Source organism: Somniosus microcephalus, chromosome 2, assembly GCF_052327205.1.
Source record: "Somniosus microcephalus isolate GS21.2 chromosome 2, FLI_Smic_1.0, whole genome shotgun sequence".
Classification (NCBI taxonomy): domain Eukaryota; kingdom Metazoa; phylum Chordata; class Chondrichthyes; order Squaliformes; family Somniosidae; genus Somniosus; species Somniosus microcephalus.
The window spans coordinates 212330164-212349732 of record NC_140988.1 but is presented as its reverse complement, the minus strand read 5'-3'; the positions used below and the strand labels follow the sequence as shown (position 1 = coordinate 212349732).

General features: G+C 45.3%; 1 protein-coding gene across 5 annotated transcripts in view; it reads left to right on the top strand.

The window, feature by feature from the left end:
* pds5a (PDS5 cohesin associated factor A) overlaps nucleotides 1-19569 on the top strand; it is a 441642-nt gene that overhangs the window by 197079 nt on the left and 224994 nt on the right. For all 5 annotated transcript variants that reach the window (XM_085968917.1, XM_085968922.1, XM_085968897.1 and 2 more), the window contains exons 3-4: nucleotides 239-442; nucleotides 16446-16532. In XM_085968917.1, the coding sequence (XP_085825043.1) occupies nucleotides 239-442; nucleotides 16446-16532 (291 nt within the window). The remainder of the gene's footprint in view (nucleotides 1-238; nucleotides 443-16445; nucleotides 16533-19569) is intronic.

Here is a 19569-nt window from a genome sequence, read left to right as displayed (position 1 = left end):
GAATGTCTAGTAGAATTTCTATATGAGAATGATCTCTGTGCGTAATCTCATTTTGTTCTTCTCTAGTATGCATTCCTATGTAAGATTTAAAATTATATACTGAAGGTTAAAATGTGTGCATTCAGCATTTTAACAGCCAGTTTTACGTTTCTTTTTTTTCCCCATCCCTTGTGTAGAAAATAGTTTGCACTTAATTTGAGAATGTGAGCTTGACAATGTGTTCGATGTTGCTGTACAGATGGTGGTTAAAACATTCATGGATATGGACCAGGATTCTGAAGATGAAAAACAACAATACCTTCCATTAGCCTTGCATTTGGCTTCAGAATTCTTCCTCAGGAACCCCAACAAAGATGTACGTCTGCTTGTGGCATGCTGCCTGGCTGATATCTTCAGAATCTATGCTCCAGAAGCTCCATACACATCTCACGATAAACTTAAGGTAAATAGTGATTGTTAAAACTGTAGACAGCTCCACATTCACTCAGTGGAGATTGAATTAAGTGTTCAGTCATAGAATGTATTACTCATTTCACAGTCACCGTGTTTATTTCAACATGCAGATTTCTGCTTTCCCTATCATAAAAGTGGCACATATTTTCATTTTCTGTTAGGCTGCAATTCTTTCTTTTGTTATCCTGATTAGACCTGAATGCCTCTTGGGCAGCATTACTTCAGTTGGTGAAGGATTGGAATTAAAGTAAGCAGAAGGCAGGGCGTGATCACTTATGAATAAGGTTGTTTTCCCGTTTTTAATTTTTCCCCCTAATTCCCATATTTTAAAATTATTCCTAGTCAATTTTTACTGATCTATAGATAAATTAGACAGTGTTGCCAGCTTGTATGATTTTCTCAAATCTCACTAGTTTCGACTCTTGCAATGGTTTTCTTCTTTGTGCCAATTTTAGCAGCACAAGGAAACCGCAATTTTTGTGCGTTTTTCTAAAAGCATTTTGAGGAGGATTGAAGAAGTTAATCCAGACAGGTACCTGTGTGGTACAGTGAGTTAGATGCTAACTTTTCACCTCTGGAACCTGAATTTAGTTCCAACTTGAACTTGAGGGTGGGAGTGTCTCTTGGCAGCCCCAATCCAGTTTGTAGTGATGTTGGGGCTAAAGCTAATTGGAGTCTCATTCAGTGACCACAGGGTGCTTTACTCGCATCTGGTTGTGCTGTACCAGTTGATGCTGAGACTGACCCCTTGAATAGTACAAAGAATTATAATAAAAGAAAAATGTTGACCCAAGAAATTTGTTTACTATGATGAATGGTTCAGATGGTACAAGGGACACGTGTTAACAATTAGGAAATGAGGTGTAGGAAGGAAATCAAGATTAAACTTTCTTTACTCAAAAAGCAATAGGCTTATAGAATAAGTTATGAAGGAAAGACATTGAAATGGAGAGTACAACTAGTTTGAGGCAATTAGATGACAGTTTGAGGCAATTAGATGAATTTCTGGAAAGAAGGGATTAAGGGCTATGACGAAAAGACGAGTTGGTGAATTTGATCCGTCAGAAAGGAATGAACTTGTTCGGCCTAATGGCTTTTCCTTCTCGCCCTGCATCCTCCACAGACTGTCAAACTATAGCATAGGATCTGGGGAAACCACAGAAAAATATTGTTTTGACTTTACTGCAGGTGGCCCCATATGCCATCCAGTATTTCTGCATTGTATAAAGTCCGTGGCGTTGCACCATCCTGCCATTTTGTTTTTCTCAACTGAAGGATCTTGCAACTTGTGTTACAACTCTCATCGGTAAAGTTTGAGCTAAAGTCTTCAACCTTTTAATGGGACTGGGCTAGATTAGACATAAGAGTACCATATATTATGTTATATCAAAACCAGTTAGTGTGGGTTTTGTTTTTTGTTTTTGTTTTCCCCAGAATCTTGGGTGTAGGTATCTGGTAATGCACTTCCAGAAAAATATTCTTAACAGGTAAAAATCCTAAGGAGTAGCTTAAGGGTTATTCCATAATCGCTAATCGGGTTCCAATTCATAATATGTTATAGCCTGCCACATGGAGAAATTCTCAGATTTCCTAAATATTAGTGCCTAGGTTTAACTGCAGTACCTGATGTCCTGACAGCTGACGTAATAGCTTTTATGTAGTGGCAACCCCCTTCCCTAATTTTGTGGTGTTTGCTACATTATGCAGAGTGTGGAGAAAGATAATTATCTGATACACTCTTTGTTTGAATTATGTGCACCCTCCACGCACCACATTTCCACACATTCATCTACACAGGCCATTCGCAGGTACATTTGGGGAAGAGAGAAGTTCATGTTAAGTGCTGGGCTTTTATGTGATAACAGCATACAGGAATAGGAGATCATATTCTATTAAATACTTGAATGGAAAAAATTTACAGGGCTATGAGGAAAGAGCAGGGACGTGGGACTAATTGGATAGCTCTTTCAAAGAGCCAGCACAATCGCCATGGGCCTTCTTTTGTGCAAGTCTATGATCCTATTAAATGTATGCCCCAACCTATCTGCAACATCATGACATTTTCATGTGTGGTCTTATCATTTGGTTTCCCCAAAACGTATTAAGCTAGGTATTTGGTTTGTAGAGGGTGAATTTTATCCAAAAAACCATATCTGATAAGTACCCATCTCCCCCAGATTCTAAACATCAAGTTCTAATCTCTAGTACACGATGAAACGGCAATTTGCCCACCTGATAATTATGTTGACTTTGGCTTTATTCAAATAACAGTGGTAATTGAAATGAGTATAAGCTTGGCTCGGTTGACTCCTCTGAGTCAGGAGGTTGTGCGTTCAAGCCTGAAAATGAACTTGCATAGATTGTACATTACATAGAATCTACAACAAAGAAGCAGGTCTTTCGGCCCAAATTGATACCCCACACAAGCCTCCTCCCGCTCATATTGCCTCTTCCCACCTTCTATTCCCTTCTCCCTCATGTATGCATCAGGCTACCCTTTAATGCATAAATGTTATATGCTTCAACCACTCCATGTGGCAGCGTGTTCCACATTTCCACCACTCTGTTAAAAATTTCTCCTCTTTATTTGATCTCTTTCTGGTTATCTTGTATTTATGCCCCTTTGTTCTTGACTCACTGATTAGTGGAAACAGTCTCTCCACATCCACCATATTGAACCCTTAGATAATTGTAAAGCTCTCTCAGGTCTCCTCTTAGACTGCTCAATCTTTTTTGATCGTAGCATTCTCAGTTCTGGTAAAATTGGTAATAAATATTTCCTGCATGTTCTCCAGTGCTTCAGCATAGAGTTTTGCAGTATGGAGACTAAAACTGCACACAGTACTCCGAGTGTTGTCTAACATAATCTCGATCTGTTTTTTATTTATTCTTGAGATTTAGACATCACCGACTAGGCTTATTGCCATTTCTAGTTTCCCAGAGGACGTGGGAAGCAGCCTTTTTAAACCAATGCAGTCCATGTGATATTCCTTATTGTGGTTTGATAGACTTCAGTGGCTTGCTAGGCCACATCAGGGGGCAGTTAAGCATCAACCATGTTGGTGTGGGACTGGAACCACCTATAGGCTGGACAGGTTAAGGATGGCAGGTTTTTGTCCCTAAAGGGCATTAGTTGGGTTTTTACCACAATCCGACAGAATCACCAGCTTTTTACTTGCAGATTTTTTTAAAACTATAGTCAGATTCTCTGCCATGGTGGGATTTGAACTCAAATTATCTGGATTGTCTAGACACCTGGATTAATAGTCCAGTAACATAACCATGACACTACCATACCCACAAAAGTTGGGCAGCTTGATGGGTGAATGGGATTTAGTGTGGGATAGGATATGTGCAGCAGAGTTTTTGATGAGCTTAAGTTTTTACAGGGTGGAACGATGACTTAATTGGAAAGAAAAATCAGTCAGGATGCATGACTGGCAATAAACACGCCGAACATTTTATTCCTCAGCCAACACCCCTAAAAACAAATTCATTCATTTGGTGTTTGTGGGACTTGTTTGAGTGCAAATTAGTTGTTGCATTGCCTGCATAACAATGGTGATTGCACTTGAAAAGGAATCTTACTGGTTTAAAGTGCCATGGGGCATCCTGGGGATGGAAAAGATGCTTTTTGAATACAAGTTCTTTGATCTGAAAACAGTAAAATTAATATACAAATGTTTTTCAGGTTTTTGCAAGATTCAATTTTCATCTGGAAATGTAGTACAGTATTTTCCCTGTGTTTTGGATGAATTTACCTTTAGGAAACAAAAATATGAAAAATACTCAATTTTTAAAAAACTGAAAACCACAAATCTTAACTGATAAGTCACAGCTGTTAGTGAATTATGATTAGAACCGTGAGTTGAGTATAATTTGTATCCCAAGGATTTTCATGTTTTCTATTTATTCCACTGAAAAGTTACATGTAAATGCTCTCCTGGCAGGCCTGCCATCATAAACTTGAGCGTGTCCAAAACTCTGCTGTTTGTATCCTAACCCGCATCAAGTTCCTACATTGGCTCCCAATCTACCAACACTTCAATTTTAACATTCTTGTCCTTATGTTGAAATCCCTCCATGGCCTCGCCCCACCCTATCTCTGCAACCTCCTCCAAGAACTCTGCAGTCCTCCACCTCTGGCCCCTGTGTATCCCCCACTCTCTACGCCCCCACCATTGTTAACCCTGCCTTCAGCTGTCTAGGCACTAAGCTCGGGAATTCCATCCCTAAACACCTCCACTCCCTCCTTTAAGGCGCTCCTTAAAACCTACCTCTTTTGACCAAGTATTTAGTCACTCATCCTAATATCTCCTTATATATGTGGCTCTGTCAATTTTCTAATTATGCTTCTGTGGAGCGCTGTGGGATGTTGTACTATGTTAAAGGTGCTATATAAATGCAAGTTGTTCTTGTAAATATTAGTGTACGTAGAAACATAGAAGATAGGAGCAGGAGTAGGCCATTTGGCCCCTCGAGCCTGCTCCGCCATTCAATGCGATCATGGTGACCAAAGTCATGGGCTGGTTTTGCTGATTCTACCATCTGCACCAGACCTTCTGAGATGTCTTTTTTTCCCTCAACAATGATTGAATGGAATCTTTGCACCCCATTTTCCGTACCTCTGTTCTCACCCCTCCCCTCTTCACACTAAGAATTGTCTTCACATTCCACTCCACCAGTCTCCAAATTTGCCTCATCATCCACCATCTGCAGGATGGTCCCAGCAACAACAACAACTTTAATTCATATAGCACCTTTAACGTAGTAAACGTTGCAAGGCACTTCACAGGATTGTTATACGACAAAAATTTGACACTGAGCCACATGAGAAATTAAGGCAGATGACCAAAAGCTTGATCAAGGAGGTAGGTTTTAAGGAGCATCTTAAAGGAGGAAAGAGAGGTTTAGGGAGGGAACTCCAGAGCTTGGGGCCTAGGCAGCTGAGGGCACGGCCACCGATGGTTGAGCGATTATAATCAGGGATGCTTAAGAGGGCAGAATTAGAGGAGCGCAGATATCTCGGGGTGGTGGGGGGGATGGTTGTGGCCTGGAAGAGATTACAGAGAAGGAGAGGGGCGAGGCCATGGAGGTAATTGAAAACAAGGACGAGAATTTTAAAATTGAGGCATTGCTTAACCGGGAGCCAATGTAGGTCAGCGAGCACAGGGGTGATGGGTGAATGGGACTTGGTGCGAGTTGGGACATGGGCAGCTGAGTTTTGGGTGACTTCAAGTTTACGTAGGGTAGAACGAGGAAGGCCAGCCAGGAGTTGAGTAGTCAAGTCTAAAGGTAACAAAGGCATGGATGAGGGTTTCAGCAGTGGATGAGCTGAGGCAAGGGCAGAGATGGGCATTGTTACAGAGGTGGAAATAGGCGTTCTGAGTTATGCCACAGATATGTGGTCAGAAGTTCATTTCAGGGTCAAATGTGACACCAAGGTTGCGAACAGTCTGGTTCAGCCTCAGACAAATGCTAGGGAGAGGGATGGAGTTGGTGGCAAGGGAACGGTGTTTGTGGTGGGGACTGAAGACAATGGCTTCGTTCTTCCCAATATTTAATTGGAGAAAATTTCTGCTCATCCAGTACTGGATGTCGGACAAGCAGTCTGACAATTTAGAGGCCGTAGAGGGGTCGAGAGAAGTGGTGGTGAGATAGAGCTGGTGTCGTCAGCTGACATGTGGAAGCTGATGCTGTGTTTTCGGATAATGTCGCCAAGGGGCAGCATGTGTCCCTTGGGGGACACTAGAGGTAACAATGCGGCAGCGGGAAGAGAAGGCATTGCAGGTGATTTTCTGGCTGCTTCTTTTCGTGATTTCTCGCTGTTCCGGGGAACAGTGAAGCAGTGGAAGGATTCATTAGAATCATACAAGGGCTACAGCACGGAAGAAGGCCATTCGGCCCGTCAAGCCCATGCCAGCTCTCTGCAAGAGTACTTCAGCTTGTCCCATTCCCCCGCCCTTGCCCCATAGCCCTGCAAATTTCTTTCCTTCAGATACTTAACCAACTCCCTTTTGAAAGCTGTGATTGAATTTGCCTCCACCACCCTTTCAGGCAGTGCATTCCAGATCTTAACCACTCGCTGCGTAAAATAGCTTTTTCTTACGTCACCTTTGGTTCTTTTGCCAATCACCTTAAATCTGTGTCCTCTTGTTCTCGACCTTTCTGCCAATGGGAACAGTTTCCCTCTATCTACTCTGTCCAGACCCCTCATGATTTTGAACACCTCTATCAAATCTCCTCTCAATCTTCTCTGCTCCAAGGAGAACAACGCCAGCTTCTCCAGTCTATCAACATAACTGAAGTCCCTCATTCCTGGAATCATTCTCGTAAATCTTTTCTGCACCTTCTCTAAGGCCTTCATATCTTTCTGAAAGTGTGGTGCCCAGAATTGGACAAAGTACTCCAGTTGGGGCCGAACCAGTGTTTTATACAGGTTCATCATAATTTCCACACTTTTGTACTCTGTACCTCTATTCATGAAGCCCAGGATCCTGTAAGCCTTTTAAACTGCTTTCTCAACCTGCCCTGCCACCTTCAACGATTTGTGCACACATACCCCCAGGTCTCTCTGTTCGTGCACCCCCTTCAGGATTGTACCAGTTAATTTATATGTCCTCTCCTCATTCTTTCTACCAAAATGTATCACTTCACACTTCTCTGCGTTAAATTTCATCTGTCACGTTCTGCCCATTTTACCATCCTGTCTGTGTCTTCCTGAAGTCTATCGCTCTCCTCCTCACTGTTCACTATACTTCTAAGTAATTTTGAAATTGTGCCCTGTACACCCACGTCCAAGTCATTAATATATATCAAGAAAAGCAGTGGTCCTAGAACCGACCCCTGGGGAACACCACTGCGTACCTTCCTCCAGTCCAGAAAACAACCGTTCACCACTACTCTCTGTTTCCTGTCACTTAGCCAATTTTGTATCCATGCTGCCACTGTCCCTCTTATTCCATGGGCTTCAACTTTGCTGGCAAACGTATTATGTGGCACTTTGTCAAATGCCTTTTGGAAACCCATGTACACTACATCAACTGCATTACCCTCATCAACCCTCTCTGTTACCTCATCAAAAAACTCAATCAAGTTACTTAAACACGATTTGCCTTTGACAAATCCGTGCTGGCTTTCCTTAATTAATCCACACTTGTCCAAGTGATTCTTAATTTTGTCACTGATTACTGTTTCTAAAAGTTTCCCCACTACCAAGGTCAAAAGCAGGACCTCAAAGGTAGTAATCTCCGGATTACTACCAGCGCCATGTGCTAGTGAGTTCAGAAATAGGAAGATAGAGCAGATGAATGCGTGGCTGGCGAGATGGTGTAGGAGGGAGGGCTTTAGATTCCTGAGGAATTGGAACTGTTTCTGGGGGAGGTGGGACCTCTACAAGCCAGATGGGTTGCACCTCAACGGGAGCGGGACCAATATCCTCTCTGGAGGGTTTGCTCGTGCTTTTGGGGAGGGTTTAAACTAGCTTGGCAGGGAGATGGACGGTTCTGGACTTAGTTTTAGGGAATGAAGCTGGGCAGGCAGAAGGCGTATCAGTGGGGGAGCATTTTGGTGCTAGTGACCATAATTCAGTTAGATTTAAGGTAGTTATGGCAAAGGACAAGGATAGACCAGGAATAAAAATTCTAAATTGGGGAAAAGCAAATTTTGTGAAGCTCAAAGGGGATTTAGCCATAGTGGACTGGAAACAGCTATTTGAAGGTAAATCAGTGTCAGAGCAGTGGGAGGCATTCAAGGACGAGATCCGGAGGCTTCAGAACAAACATGTGCCCTTAAAGAAAAAAGGTGGGACTAACAAATCTAGAGCCCCCTGGATGTCTAGAGACATGCAGGGTAGGATAAAGAAAAAAAGGGAGGCACATGACCGACACCGAGGGCTAAATACTCCAGAATCTTTAGAGGAGTACAGAAAGTGCAGGGGTGCAATTAAAAAGGATATTAGGAAAGCAAAGAGAGAGCATGAAAAATTCTTGGCAAGTAAAATCAAGGAAAACCCAAAGATGTTTTCTAAATATATTAAGAGCAAGAGGATAACTAAAGAAAGGGTAGGGCCTATTAGAGATCTTGAGGGTAATCTGTGTGTGGAGGCGGGAGATGTCGGTAGGGTTTTTAAATGAATACTTTGTGTCTGTTTTCACAAAGGGGAGGGGCGAAGCAGACATTGCTATCGGGGGTGGGGGAGGAGTGTGAAATATTAGATGAAGTAAGTATAGTGAGAGAGGAAGTATTAAGGGGTTTAGCCACTTTAAAAGTGGATAAATCCCCAGGCCCGGATGAAATGTATCCCAGGCTGTTAAGCGAAGCAAAAGAAGAAATAGCAGAGGCCCTGACCATCATTTTTCAATCCTCTCTGACTTCAGGTGTGGTGCCGGAAGACTGGAGGACTGCTAATGTGGTACCCTTGTTTAAAAAGGGAGAAAAAGATAGACCGAGTAATTACAGGCCAGTCAGCCTAACCTCGGTGGTGGGAAAATTATTGGAAAGAATTCTGAAGGGCAGGATAAATGTTCATTTATTAAGACACGGATTAATCAAGGATAGTCAGCACTGATTTGTTAAGGGAAAGTCGTGTCTGACAAACTTGATTGAATTTTTTGAGGAGGTAACAAGGAGGGTAGATGAGGGTAGTGTGTTTGATGTAATGTATATGGACTTTAGCAAGGCTTTTGATAAGGTACCACATGGCAGACTGGTCACGAGGTTAAAAGCCCATGGGATCCAGGGCAAAGTGTCAAGTTGGATTCAAAACTGGCTCGGAGACAGGAAGCAGAGGTTAATGGTTGATGGGTGTTTTTGTGACTGGAAAGCTGTTTCCAGTGGGGTTCCGCAGGGTTCAGTACTAGGTCCCTTGCTTTTTGTGGTATATATCAATGATCTTGACTTGAATATAGGGGGTATGATTAAGAAGTTTGCAGATGATTCTAAAATCGGCTGTGTGGTTGATACTGAAGAAGGAAGCTGTAGACTGCAGAAAGATATCAATAAATTGGTCAGGTGGGCAGAACAGTGGCAAATGGAATTCAATCCAGAGAAGTGTGAGGTAATGCATTTGGGGAGGGCTAACCAGGAAAGGGAATACAAAATAACAACAGAAAATGCTGGAAAAATTCAGCAGGTCAGGCAACATCCGTGGAGAGAAATTTGAGTTGACGTTTCGGGTTGGACCCCACATTAAATGGTAGGACACTGAGTAGTGTAGAGGAACAAAGGGACCTTGGAGTGCATGTCCACAGATCCCTGAAGGTAGCAGGCCAGGTAGATAAGGTGGTTAAGAAGGCATATGGAATGCTTGCCTTTATTAGCCGAGGCATAGAATACAAGAGCCAGGGGGTTATACTTCAACTGTATAAAACACTAGTTCAGCCTCAGCTAGAGTACTGCGTGCAGTTCTGGTCACCACATTACAGGAAAGATGTGATTGCACTAGAGAGGGTACAGAGGAGATTTACAAGGATGTTGCCGGGAGTAGAGAAACTTAGCTATGAGGAAAGACTGGATAGGCTGGGTCTGTTTTCCTTGGAACAGAGGAGGCTGAGGGGAGACCTTATTGAGGTGTATAAAGTTATGAGGGGCATAGATAAAGTGGATAGAAAGCACCTATTACCCTTAGCAGGGGGCACAGATTTAAAGTAATTGGTGGAAGGTTTAGAGGGGATTTGAGGGGAAATGTCTTCACCCAGAGGGTTGTAGGGGTCTGGAACTCACTGCCTGAAAGGGTGGTAGAGGCAGAAACCCTAACCACATTTAAAATGTACTTGGATGTGCACTTGGCATGCTGTAACCTGCAGGGCTACAGACCAAGAGCTGGGAAGTGGGATTAGGCTGGATAGCTCGCTGGATAGCTCTTTGTTGGCCGGTGCGGACACGATAGGCCGAAATAGCCTCCTTCCGTGCTGTAACTTTCTATGATTCTATAAACTGACTGGCCTATAGTTGCTGGGTTTACCTTTGCACCCTTTTTTGAACAATGGTGTAATATTTGCAATTCTCCAATCCTCTGGCACCACCCCCGTATCTAAGGGGGATTGGAATATTATGGCCAGTACTTCTGCGATTTCCTCCCTCAATTCCCTCAGCATCCTAGGATGCATCCCATCTGCTCCTGGTGATTTTTCTGCTGTAAGTACAGCCAGCCTATCTAATAACTCCTCTTTATCAATTTTTATCCTATCAAGTATCTCCACTACCTTCCCCTTTACTATGTCTATGGCAGCATCCTCTTCCTTGGTGAAGACAGATGCAAAATGCTCGTTTAGTACCTCAGCCATACCCTCTGCCTCCATGCACAGGTCTCCTTTTTGGTCCCTAATCAGCCCCACTCCTCCTCTTATTCCCCTTTTGCTATTTATATGCCTATAGCAGACTTTTGGATTACCTTTTATGTTGGCTGCCATTCTATTATCACACCCTCTCTTTGCCCCTTATTTTCTTTTTCACTTCTCCTCTGACTTTTCTATATCTTCTTCTTAGGCAGTCCCTCGGAACTGAGGATGACCTGCTTCCACACTAAAAATGAGTTCTATATATAGCCTGATTCTCAGATGTATTTGCAACTTGACATCTGTCATACGAGCTCTTTTTCTGCTTCATCATATTCTCTATCGCTTTCGTCATCCAGGGAACCCTGACTTTAGTTGCACTGCCTTTCCCCCTAGTGGGAATGTACCTCAACTGTACCTGAAGTATTTCCTCTTTAAATGTAGCTCATTGTTCCATTACAGTCTTGCCTGCCAATCTTTGATTCCAGTTTACTCGGGCCAGATCTGTTCTCATCCCACTGAAATTGGCCTTCCCCCAGTTAAACATTTTTACTCTAGATTGCTCCCTGTCCTTTTCCATAGCTAATCTACACCCTATGATCACATGATCACTGTTCCCTGAATGTTCACTTCCTGACATTTGCTCCACTTGACCTACCTCATTCCCCAGAACCAGATCCAGCAATGCCTCCTCCCTCGTCGGGCTGGAAACATACTGATCAAGAAAGTTCTCCTGAACACACTTCAGAAATTCTTCCCCTGCTCTGTCCTTAACATTCTTACGATGCCAGTCTATATTAGGATGGTTGAAGTCCCCCATTATTATTACTCTATAGTTCTTGCACCTCTGTAATTTCTCAGCAAATTTGCTCCTCCATAACTTTCCACTATTTGGCTGATCAACAGTCTGCCTGGCCGCGTTAATGCTCCTTCCATGGCCGTTCTGGCTATGATTAGATAGATAAAAATGAAACCAGGCAAGTGCAGTCTCACCCAGCTGGACGACGTTGGCGGAGGATGAAGTGGTCAACCATGTCAAAGGCTGCAGACGGGACGAGAAGGGATAGTTTACCTTTGTCATAGTAACAAAGGATGTCATTTGTGACTTTGATAAGAGCCGTTTAGGTACTGTGGCAGGGGCAGAAACCCGATTGGAGGGATTCAAACATGGAGTTCTGGGAAAGATGGGCTCGGATTTGGGAGGTGACAACACCTTCAAGGACTTTGGAGAGGAAAGGGAGGTTGGGGATTGGGCGGTAGTTTTCAAGGACGGAGGGGGTCAAGGGTTTTATTTTTTGAGGCGAGGGGTGATGAGGGCAGATTTGAAGGAGAGGGGGACAGTACCTGAGGAGAGCAAACCATTAACAATGTCAGCTAACATGAGAGCCAGCAAAGGTGGTCAGCAGTTTAGAGGGAATAGGGTCGAGGGAGCAGGAAGTGGGTCTCATGGACAAGATGAGCGTGGAAAGGTCATGAGGGGAGATTGGAGAGGAAACTGGAGAAAGATGCAAGTTCAAGGCTAGGGCTAGGGCAGGGTGAGAGAGAGTAATTGTTTTAATAGGGACTAGGGCATCAAAGGTGGTGGTGAGGGTGTGGTTGAGCAGATCGGCAGCTCTGCAGAAATGTGGTGAATAGAGGGCCAAAGGCTGGACAGTTGGGATTTCGTAAGTGCAGTTGTAAGAGAGCTTTCCAGGGGCAGCCACAGAAGGAAATAGGGTTGAGATGGGGGGGTGTGGGTGAAGAGCGATACAAGGAAGTGGTCAGAGATGGCCTTATCTGTGATTGACATGATGAGCAGCAAGGCCAGGAGAGATGACAAGATCAAGGGGGTGGCCATGAATATAGGTTGGGGAGTTTACATGGAGGGAGAGATTAAGGGAAGATAGGAGAGCAGTGAACTCAGGAGAGAGAGAGCATGATGAATTGAGAGGGAGGTTGAAGTCGCTTGGTGCTGAGGGAGGAAAGCAGTGAAGATATGTCGGTGACAACATTTTTATGCTATTGGTGTTGGGCGGTAGAGAATGTGAATTTTAAATCAGATGAGAGGGGATAGAACAAGGTGAGATGCTCAAAGGAGGAGAAAGTGCCGGAGGAGTAGGGGCACAGTCCAAGGTGTGATTTGGTGATGAGAGCCATACTGCCACCATGGCGGTCTGGGCGGGGTAAGTGGTGGAAGTTATAGCCAGGCAGGGAGGCTTCATTTAATGGTAAGATGCCATCACTCCTCAGCCAAGTTTCCGTCAGGGCCATAATGTTGATGCAGTCATCCACGATAACCTCATGGATGGCAAGGGCCTTGTTCGCAAGTGAACGGACTTTCTGCAGGGAGATGCAGAGAGGGTCAGTGATGGCTGATCCACTGCCAGCGTCCACAGGGTCAGCACTGAGAGGGGTGAGTTGGCGGAGAGGAGATTGGCAAGATTAGACCCCAGCGGGCATGCTGGGCGGGAAGGTCCGCGAGAGAGTAGCATGAGACAGTTGGGGTTGCTGCTCGTGAGGAGGCAGCGACGAGTGCCACGGTGGGCCCTTTTGGAGGATGCCAAGAGAGGCACAGAGGGAAGCTGTAAGCGTATCTAAGAGGGAGTCAAGCCTGGGATGGCAGCAGGAGAGTAGGAAGGTCGAAGAGTAATGAAGGGTTGCGGTAGGGATTTGGGAGGGCAGTCTTCACTGCCTAAGAAGAAGTAGTATCTGAGTGGAGAGAGGAAAGGTGGCATGATGACAGGAGAGAGTGGTCAGAAAGGGATAGAGAGAAAAGAAAAAGGGGGAAATAAAAGTGAACGGCTCGAGTCCAGAGCGGCAGCCAAAATGTGCACAAGAATGGACACGGAAAAACTCAAGTTACATAGGCCTAGTTATGTATCAATTATAGGGGTGCATATTTCCTGGTAGTAGCAGGGAATAGGTTGGTGACAATAGTAGGGAGTCCAGAGTTAAGGTCGATGCTCCCATGGAGGGAAAAAGTTGACGTAAGTTGGATAGAGTCTGCATGGAGCATCGACAAACTTTTGTCCAAGTTTAGAGACGGTGTAGCGGGCGAGTGAAAACCAGAAGCTATTTGAAGGGTAGAGAATAGGACGATGGAAATGAGAATTAGTTGCGGTGCAGAAATGATAGCGAAGTTGAAGATCACCGTAGATTAGAAGTGGCGGAGAAAATGTAAAACAACGAACCAGCGACCAGCAAAGCTGAAAAACCAGTAGAACAAGTCACCCAGCTCAACTGTGAAACAGCAGCAGCTAGCAGAAACCAACAAAGCTGAAAAACAGTCGAATGAGTCACCCAGCTCAGCAGAGATACTGCCACAAAAAGAAAATACTGCAGATGCTGGAAATCGAAATAAAAACAGAAAGTGCTAGAGATACTCAGCTGGTCAGGCAGCATCTGTGAAAAGAGAAACAGAGTTAACGTTTCAGGTCGATGACCTTTCATCAGAACTGGAAAAAAGCAGGAAATGGAACAGATATTTAAGCAAGTGTAGGAGCTGGGAAAAGGGGGAGGGGATGAAAGAACAAAAGGGAAGGTCTTTGCTAGGATAGAAGGCAGGAGAGGTTAAGCGACATTGAGAGATATTCAAGGCAAAAGGAGATGGTAATGGGACAGGTTAACAAACAAAGGATGGCTCTAGATGAAGTGTAAATTGCGCTGGCAGAATGAAAGACAGCTGCCATATGGGGGAGAAGAACAGAAGGCACAAACAAAAAGTGTGGGTAAAAATATATATATCTGATGGGGGCCAGGTTATGATCTGAAATTGTTGAACTCTGTGTTGAATCCAGAAGGCTGTAAAGTGCCTCATCGAAAGATGAGGTGCTGTTCCTCGAGCTTACACTGAGCTTCAGTGGAACAATGAAAGAGGCCGAGGGCGGTGAGGTCTGAGATACTGTCACATTGGGGGAAGATGTTTACATAGGGTTACATAAATAGGATACACAGCACAGAAACAGGCCCAACCAGCCCATGCCGGCGTTTATGCTCCACACGAGCCTCCCCGTCTTTCCTCATCTAAATCTATTAGCATAACCCTCTATTCCCTTTTCCCTCATATGCTTGTCTAGCCTCCCCTTAAATGCACCTATACTATTCGCTTCAACCACTCCCTGTGGTAGCAAGTTCCACATTCTCACCACTCTTTGGGTAAAGAAGTTTCTTCTGAATTCCCTCTTGGATTTCTTGGTGACTATCTTATATTGATGGCCTCTAGTTATGTTCTTCCCCACAAGTGGAAACATTCTTTCTCTGTCCACTCTATCAAAATTTTTCATAATGTTAGAGACATTTTATTAAAATAAAAGTTATTAAAAAATTTTAGTAGCAGAATCAGGGATACAGCAGATGAGTCTTACGATGTAATCCAGTGCAGAAACGTAGTCTTGATGTCCAGAGAATTCCAGGAATTTGAAAACCAAATTTGAGAAGAGAATTCAACAGCTCAGTGAGAAGCAGAGAACAGGGCTGGGGGATGGGTAATGGCGGTTTAGAACAGTTAACTTGTAGTTAGGGCTAAAATGCACCAACTGCTGGAGCCAGGGGAACTTGAACAGTGGAAGCGAGGAGATTTGGGAGTGAAAGGGCAAAGGATGGCAGGAGATTCCCATGGATAGCGGTGAAGAGCTCCTAAGGTGCTTATGGAACTGCCAGTCTAGCGGCAGCCATCATGTTCCTCTGCTTATCAGAGTGATCACTCCCTCCAGGGTAACCTTGTTAATTCTTACACCACCCACTCCAGTCTCCACATTGCTAGCATTTTCCTGTGCAACTACACCAGGCGCATCACTTTTCTTTTAAGTTCTTCCCACACCATTATCCAGAGAACCAAACATTCCTTACATGAGACAATTTACTCCATCCAGTATGGTATACTATATTCATTGCTCATGTTGCGGCCAGCTCTACATAATCGAAATGCAAATTAGGTAACCGCTTTGCTGAACAGCTCTGCTCTGTCCACAAGTGTGATCCTGACCTCTATAGTTTGCCACTTTAAATTTCCCTCCCATTTTCACTCTTAACCTCTGTCTTCAGCCTTCTACTCTGTTCTACCCAAGCTCAACAGCATTCAGGAACAGTATCTGATAATATTCTTAGGCATTCCCCCATTTTTTTTTTAGCAGGATATACTGGTTTGTGGGGTAATAGGCCTGTCACTGTTTGGGGGGCGGAGAAGCGTTGATGTTTTGAGTGTAGACGGTCAACAAAGTTTGGATAGGGACCGGGGGCGCTGACTTATTTTCTATTTAAAATAGGCGACTCTGAGTGCATTAGCATTATTATTTTCATTTCAGATCTGCATCTGAAGGGATTATTTCCTATTCTTCCCATTTTCTTGCCTTTTCCCTTGAGAGTCATTGCCATACCTTTTTTTTTACTGTCTCAGCTATTTCCACTTCTTTTGCTCTTCTATGTCTTCCCATTGCCTCAATGATTTTTATATCATGTAAAAGTGTTCTGGTTTTCGATTAAGCAGTTTGCAGGTCGTTCAATCCATTAATTCCTCCTATCACTAGAGTATCTTGCTTATCTTTGTTTTCAGTTCTGATTTCTAAAAGTCCATATTTTATGCAGATATTTCACCACAACTGCAACTTTTATAGGACGCTACAAATTGGAATATAACATTCAATTTTACCATGGATCTTTTAGGAAGCATTTTAAACTGCTTTGCAAATGTTTGTTGAATTATGCTTTGTGTTTATTTTTTGTGTGTGTAATTCACAGGACATTTTCATGTTCATTACACGGCAGCTGAAGGGATTGGAAGATACCAAAAGTCCACAGTTTAACAGATACTTTTATTTATTAGAGGTAAGCCATTACAACCTGTTAACATTACAGAAATCAGGCCTATATATCAGACTTAAAAACGATTCACTGTTCCCACAATATTGTGAACGATTCTAAAAATTTAACAACATTCTGTTATTGGGTTGAAAGCTAGCTCTGTAACAGAAATCTGTGAAATTCAAAAGGCTCCATATGCATGGTCATAACTAGTGGAGTTCACACGTGTGTCTTCTGGGACCTCTTCACAGCATTGGAGAAACTCAAGTCCAGAGAGAGAAATTGATTGAGAGAGGAAGAGGAACTCATTTAGGAATATAACATTTAAAGAAAGTCCTGAATATTACTTCAAAATAAGCCAGGAAAGTATGACGAGAGGGCACAAATTTAAATTAGTGAAAGATGGACTTAAAACTGATATCAGGAAGAGCAGTTCTAAGAGCAATATAAATGTATGGAATAATCTGCCAATCAGTTGTGGGAGAAAAAACATAAGTACTTTCAAAATGCAGTTGGTTGCTGAGATGGGGGTGTTGGATTTTGAGGTATAAGTTTTTTTGGGCCAAAAATGCCTCTTATGTTTTATTTACCCAATAAGTAGAAAAGATTTTTGTGGTAGAGGTTTGTTGTAAATAAATTATTCTTGCTGAAAAGAGATGATTAAACAGTTTGTGCATTTGATCTCAACTATTACAAGTGATTCTTGTAGACCAACAAGATTTCTAATCTAAAATTGAGTTGCACTATTACTACATAAAAGACAAAAGCAAAATACAGCGGCTGCTGGAAATCTGAAATAAAAACAGAAAATGCTGGAAGCACTGATCAGGTCAGGCAGTATTTGAGAGAGAAACAGAATTAATGTTTCAAGTCGATGACCTTTCATCAGAATGTAGGATTTTAATTTAATAGAACTTACTGCAGTTGCATATCTATATATATAAAGCGGCTCTTCTGTCTGTCTGTCCGCCTGGTCTCAATACGTTTGGAAGTTACAGAGCGTACCGACGCGCGCGTCGCCTCAAAAGAAAGCTTGCGATTCCGGACCGGTCATCGGCGTATTTATGTTTCGGCCGGACAAAAATCCCACCCGCGGTATCCCAAAAACGTTCAGCGTTCCGCTCATTAGCATCTCATTAGCGACCGTGTGACGTCGAGGTCTTCCTACAGTTGAGTGTCGAGTGACTTGACGATTGACCAATCCTACGCTTGGGTGACCTGACCGGTCGATCAATCGGTGCGTGTGTGGGCGGGCCTTATCCTTCTGAACCGAGGTGAGTGGCCGCATCTTGATTTTTCACGATTTTTTCCCCCACACTTTCTGTGTGTTAGGGAACTAAGGTAAATATTTGAATTATGTGTTAGGGAATTAATTAACAATTTATTTCAGTTTTATATTGTGTTTAGCAACACCCCCCCTCCCCCTCCTCCTCACCCTTGTGCAGGGGGGACTCGGTGCTGGTCTCCAGGCGCGCTGCAGGCAGGCCTGAAGCTCCAAAAATTTCTCTATCTCTCTTCCCTCTCTCTCTCTCCTTCTCCTCTTCCCTCTCTCTCCTCCTCTTCCCTCTCTCTCCTTCTCCTCTTCCCTCTCTGTCTCTCTCTACTTCCCCCTCTCAGGTTTGACGGTGTCGGGGCCCGAAGTTAGCCGCTCTAACGGCCGCCAGCCCGCGGGGTTTCCCTGCCTACTCCCCGCTCTAACGGCCGCCAGCCCGCGGGGTTTCCCTGCCTACTCCCCGCGGGCCGCCTCGCCCGCGCGAGCCCGCTCTGGCTTCTTTATAAACGGCAACCACGCATGCGCACGGCCGTTGCGCAGCCGCCTTGACGCCGGCACGCATGCGCACGGCCCCCGTGACGCCAGCACACAGCCTCGTGAGATCGCGGGGGGTGCGAGCCTCGGGAAATCGCGGGGGGCGGGGGGGGAAAGAGAGCCTCGGGAAATCGCGGGGGGCGGGGGGGGGGAAGAGAGCCTCGGGAAATCGCGGGGGGGGGGGGGGAGAGCCTCGGGAAATCGCGGGGGCGGGGGGGAGAGCCTCGGGAAATCGCGGGGGGCGGGGGGGGAGAGCCTCGGGAAATCGCGGGGGGAGAGCCTCGGGAAATCGTGGGGGCGGGGGGGAGAGAGCCTCTGGAAATCGCGGGGAGAGAGAGAGAGGGTGGGGGGGAGAGAGAGAGAGGGTGGGGGAGGAGAGAGAGAGAGGGTGGGGGAGAAGAGAGAGAGGGTGGGGAGAAGAGAGAGAGGGTGGGGGAGAAGAGAGAGAGGGTGGGGGAGAAGAGAGAGAGGGTGGGGGAGAAGAGAGAGAGGGTGGGGGAGAAGAGAGAGAGGGTGGGGGAGAAGAGAGAGAGGGTGGGGGAGAAGAGAGAGAGGGTGGGGGAGAAGAGAGAGAGGGTGGGGGAGAAGAGAGAGAGGGGTGGGGAGAAGAGAGAGAGGGTGGGGAGAAGAGAGAGAGGGTGGGGAGAAAGAGAGAGAGGGTGGGGAGGAGAGGGAGAGGGTGGGGGAGGAGAGAGAGAGGGTGGGGGAGGAGAGAGGGAGGGTGGGGGAGAAGAGAGAGAGAGAGAGGGTGGGGGAGAAGAGAGAGAGGGGTGGGGAGAAGAGAGAGAGCGGGTGGGGGAGAAGAGAGAGAGCGGGTGGGGGAGAAGAGAGAGAGCGGGTGGGGGAGAAGAGAGAGAGGGTGGGGAGAGAGAGAGAGGGTGGGGAGAAGAGAGAGGGGGTGGGGGAGGAGAGAGGGTGGGGGTGGAGGAGAGAGAGGGTGGGGGAGGAGAGAGAGAGGGTGGGGGAGGAGAGAGAGAGAGGGTGGGGGAGAGAGGAGAGAGAGGGTGGGAGGAGAGAGAGAGGGTGGGGGAGGAGAGAGAGAGAGGGTGGGGGAGGAGAGAGAGAGAGGGTGGGGGAGGAGAGAGAGAGGGTGGGGGAGAGAGAGAGAGAGAGGGTGGGGGGAGAGAGAGAGAGGAGGGTGGGGGAGGAGAGAGAGAGGGTGGGGGAGGAGAGAGAGAGGGTGGAGGGAGAGAGAGAGAGAGAGGGTGAGAGGGAGGGGAGAAGAGAGAGAGGGTGGGGGAGAAGAGAGAGGGT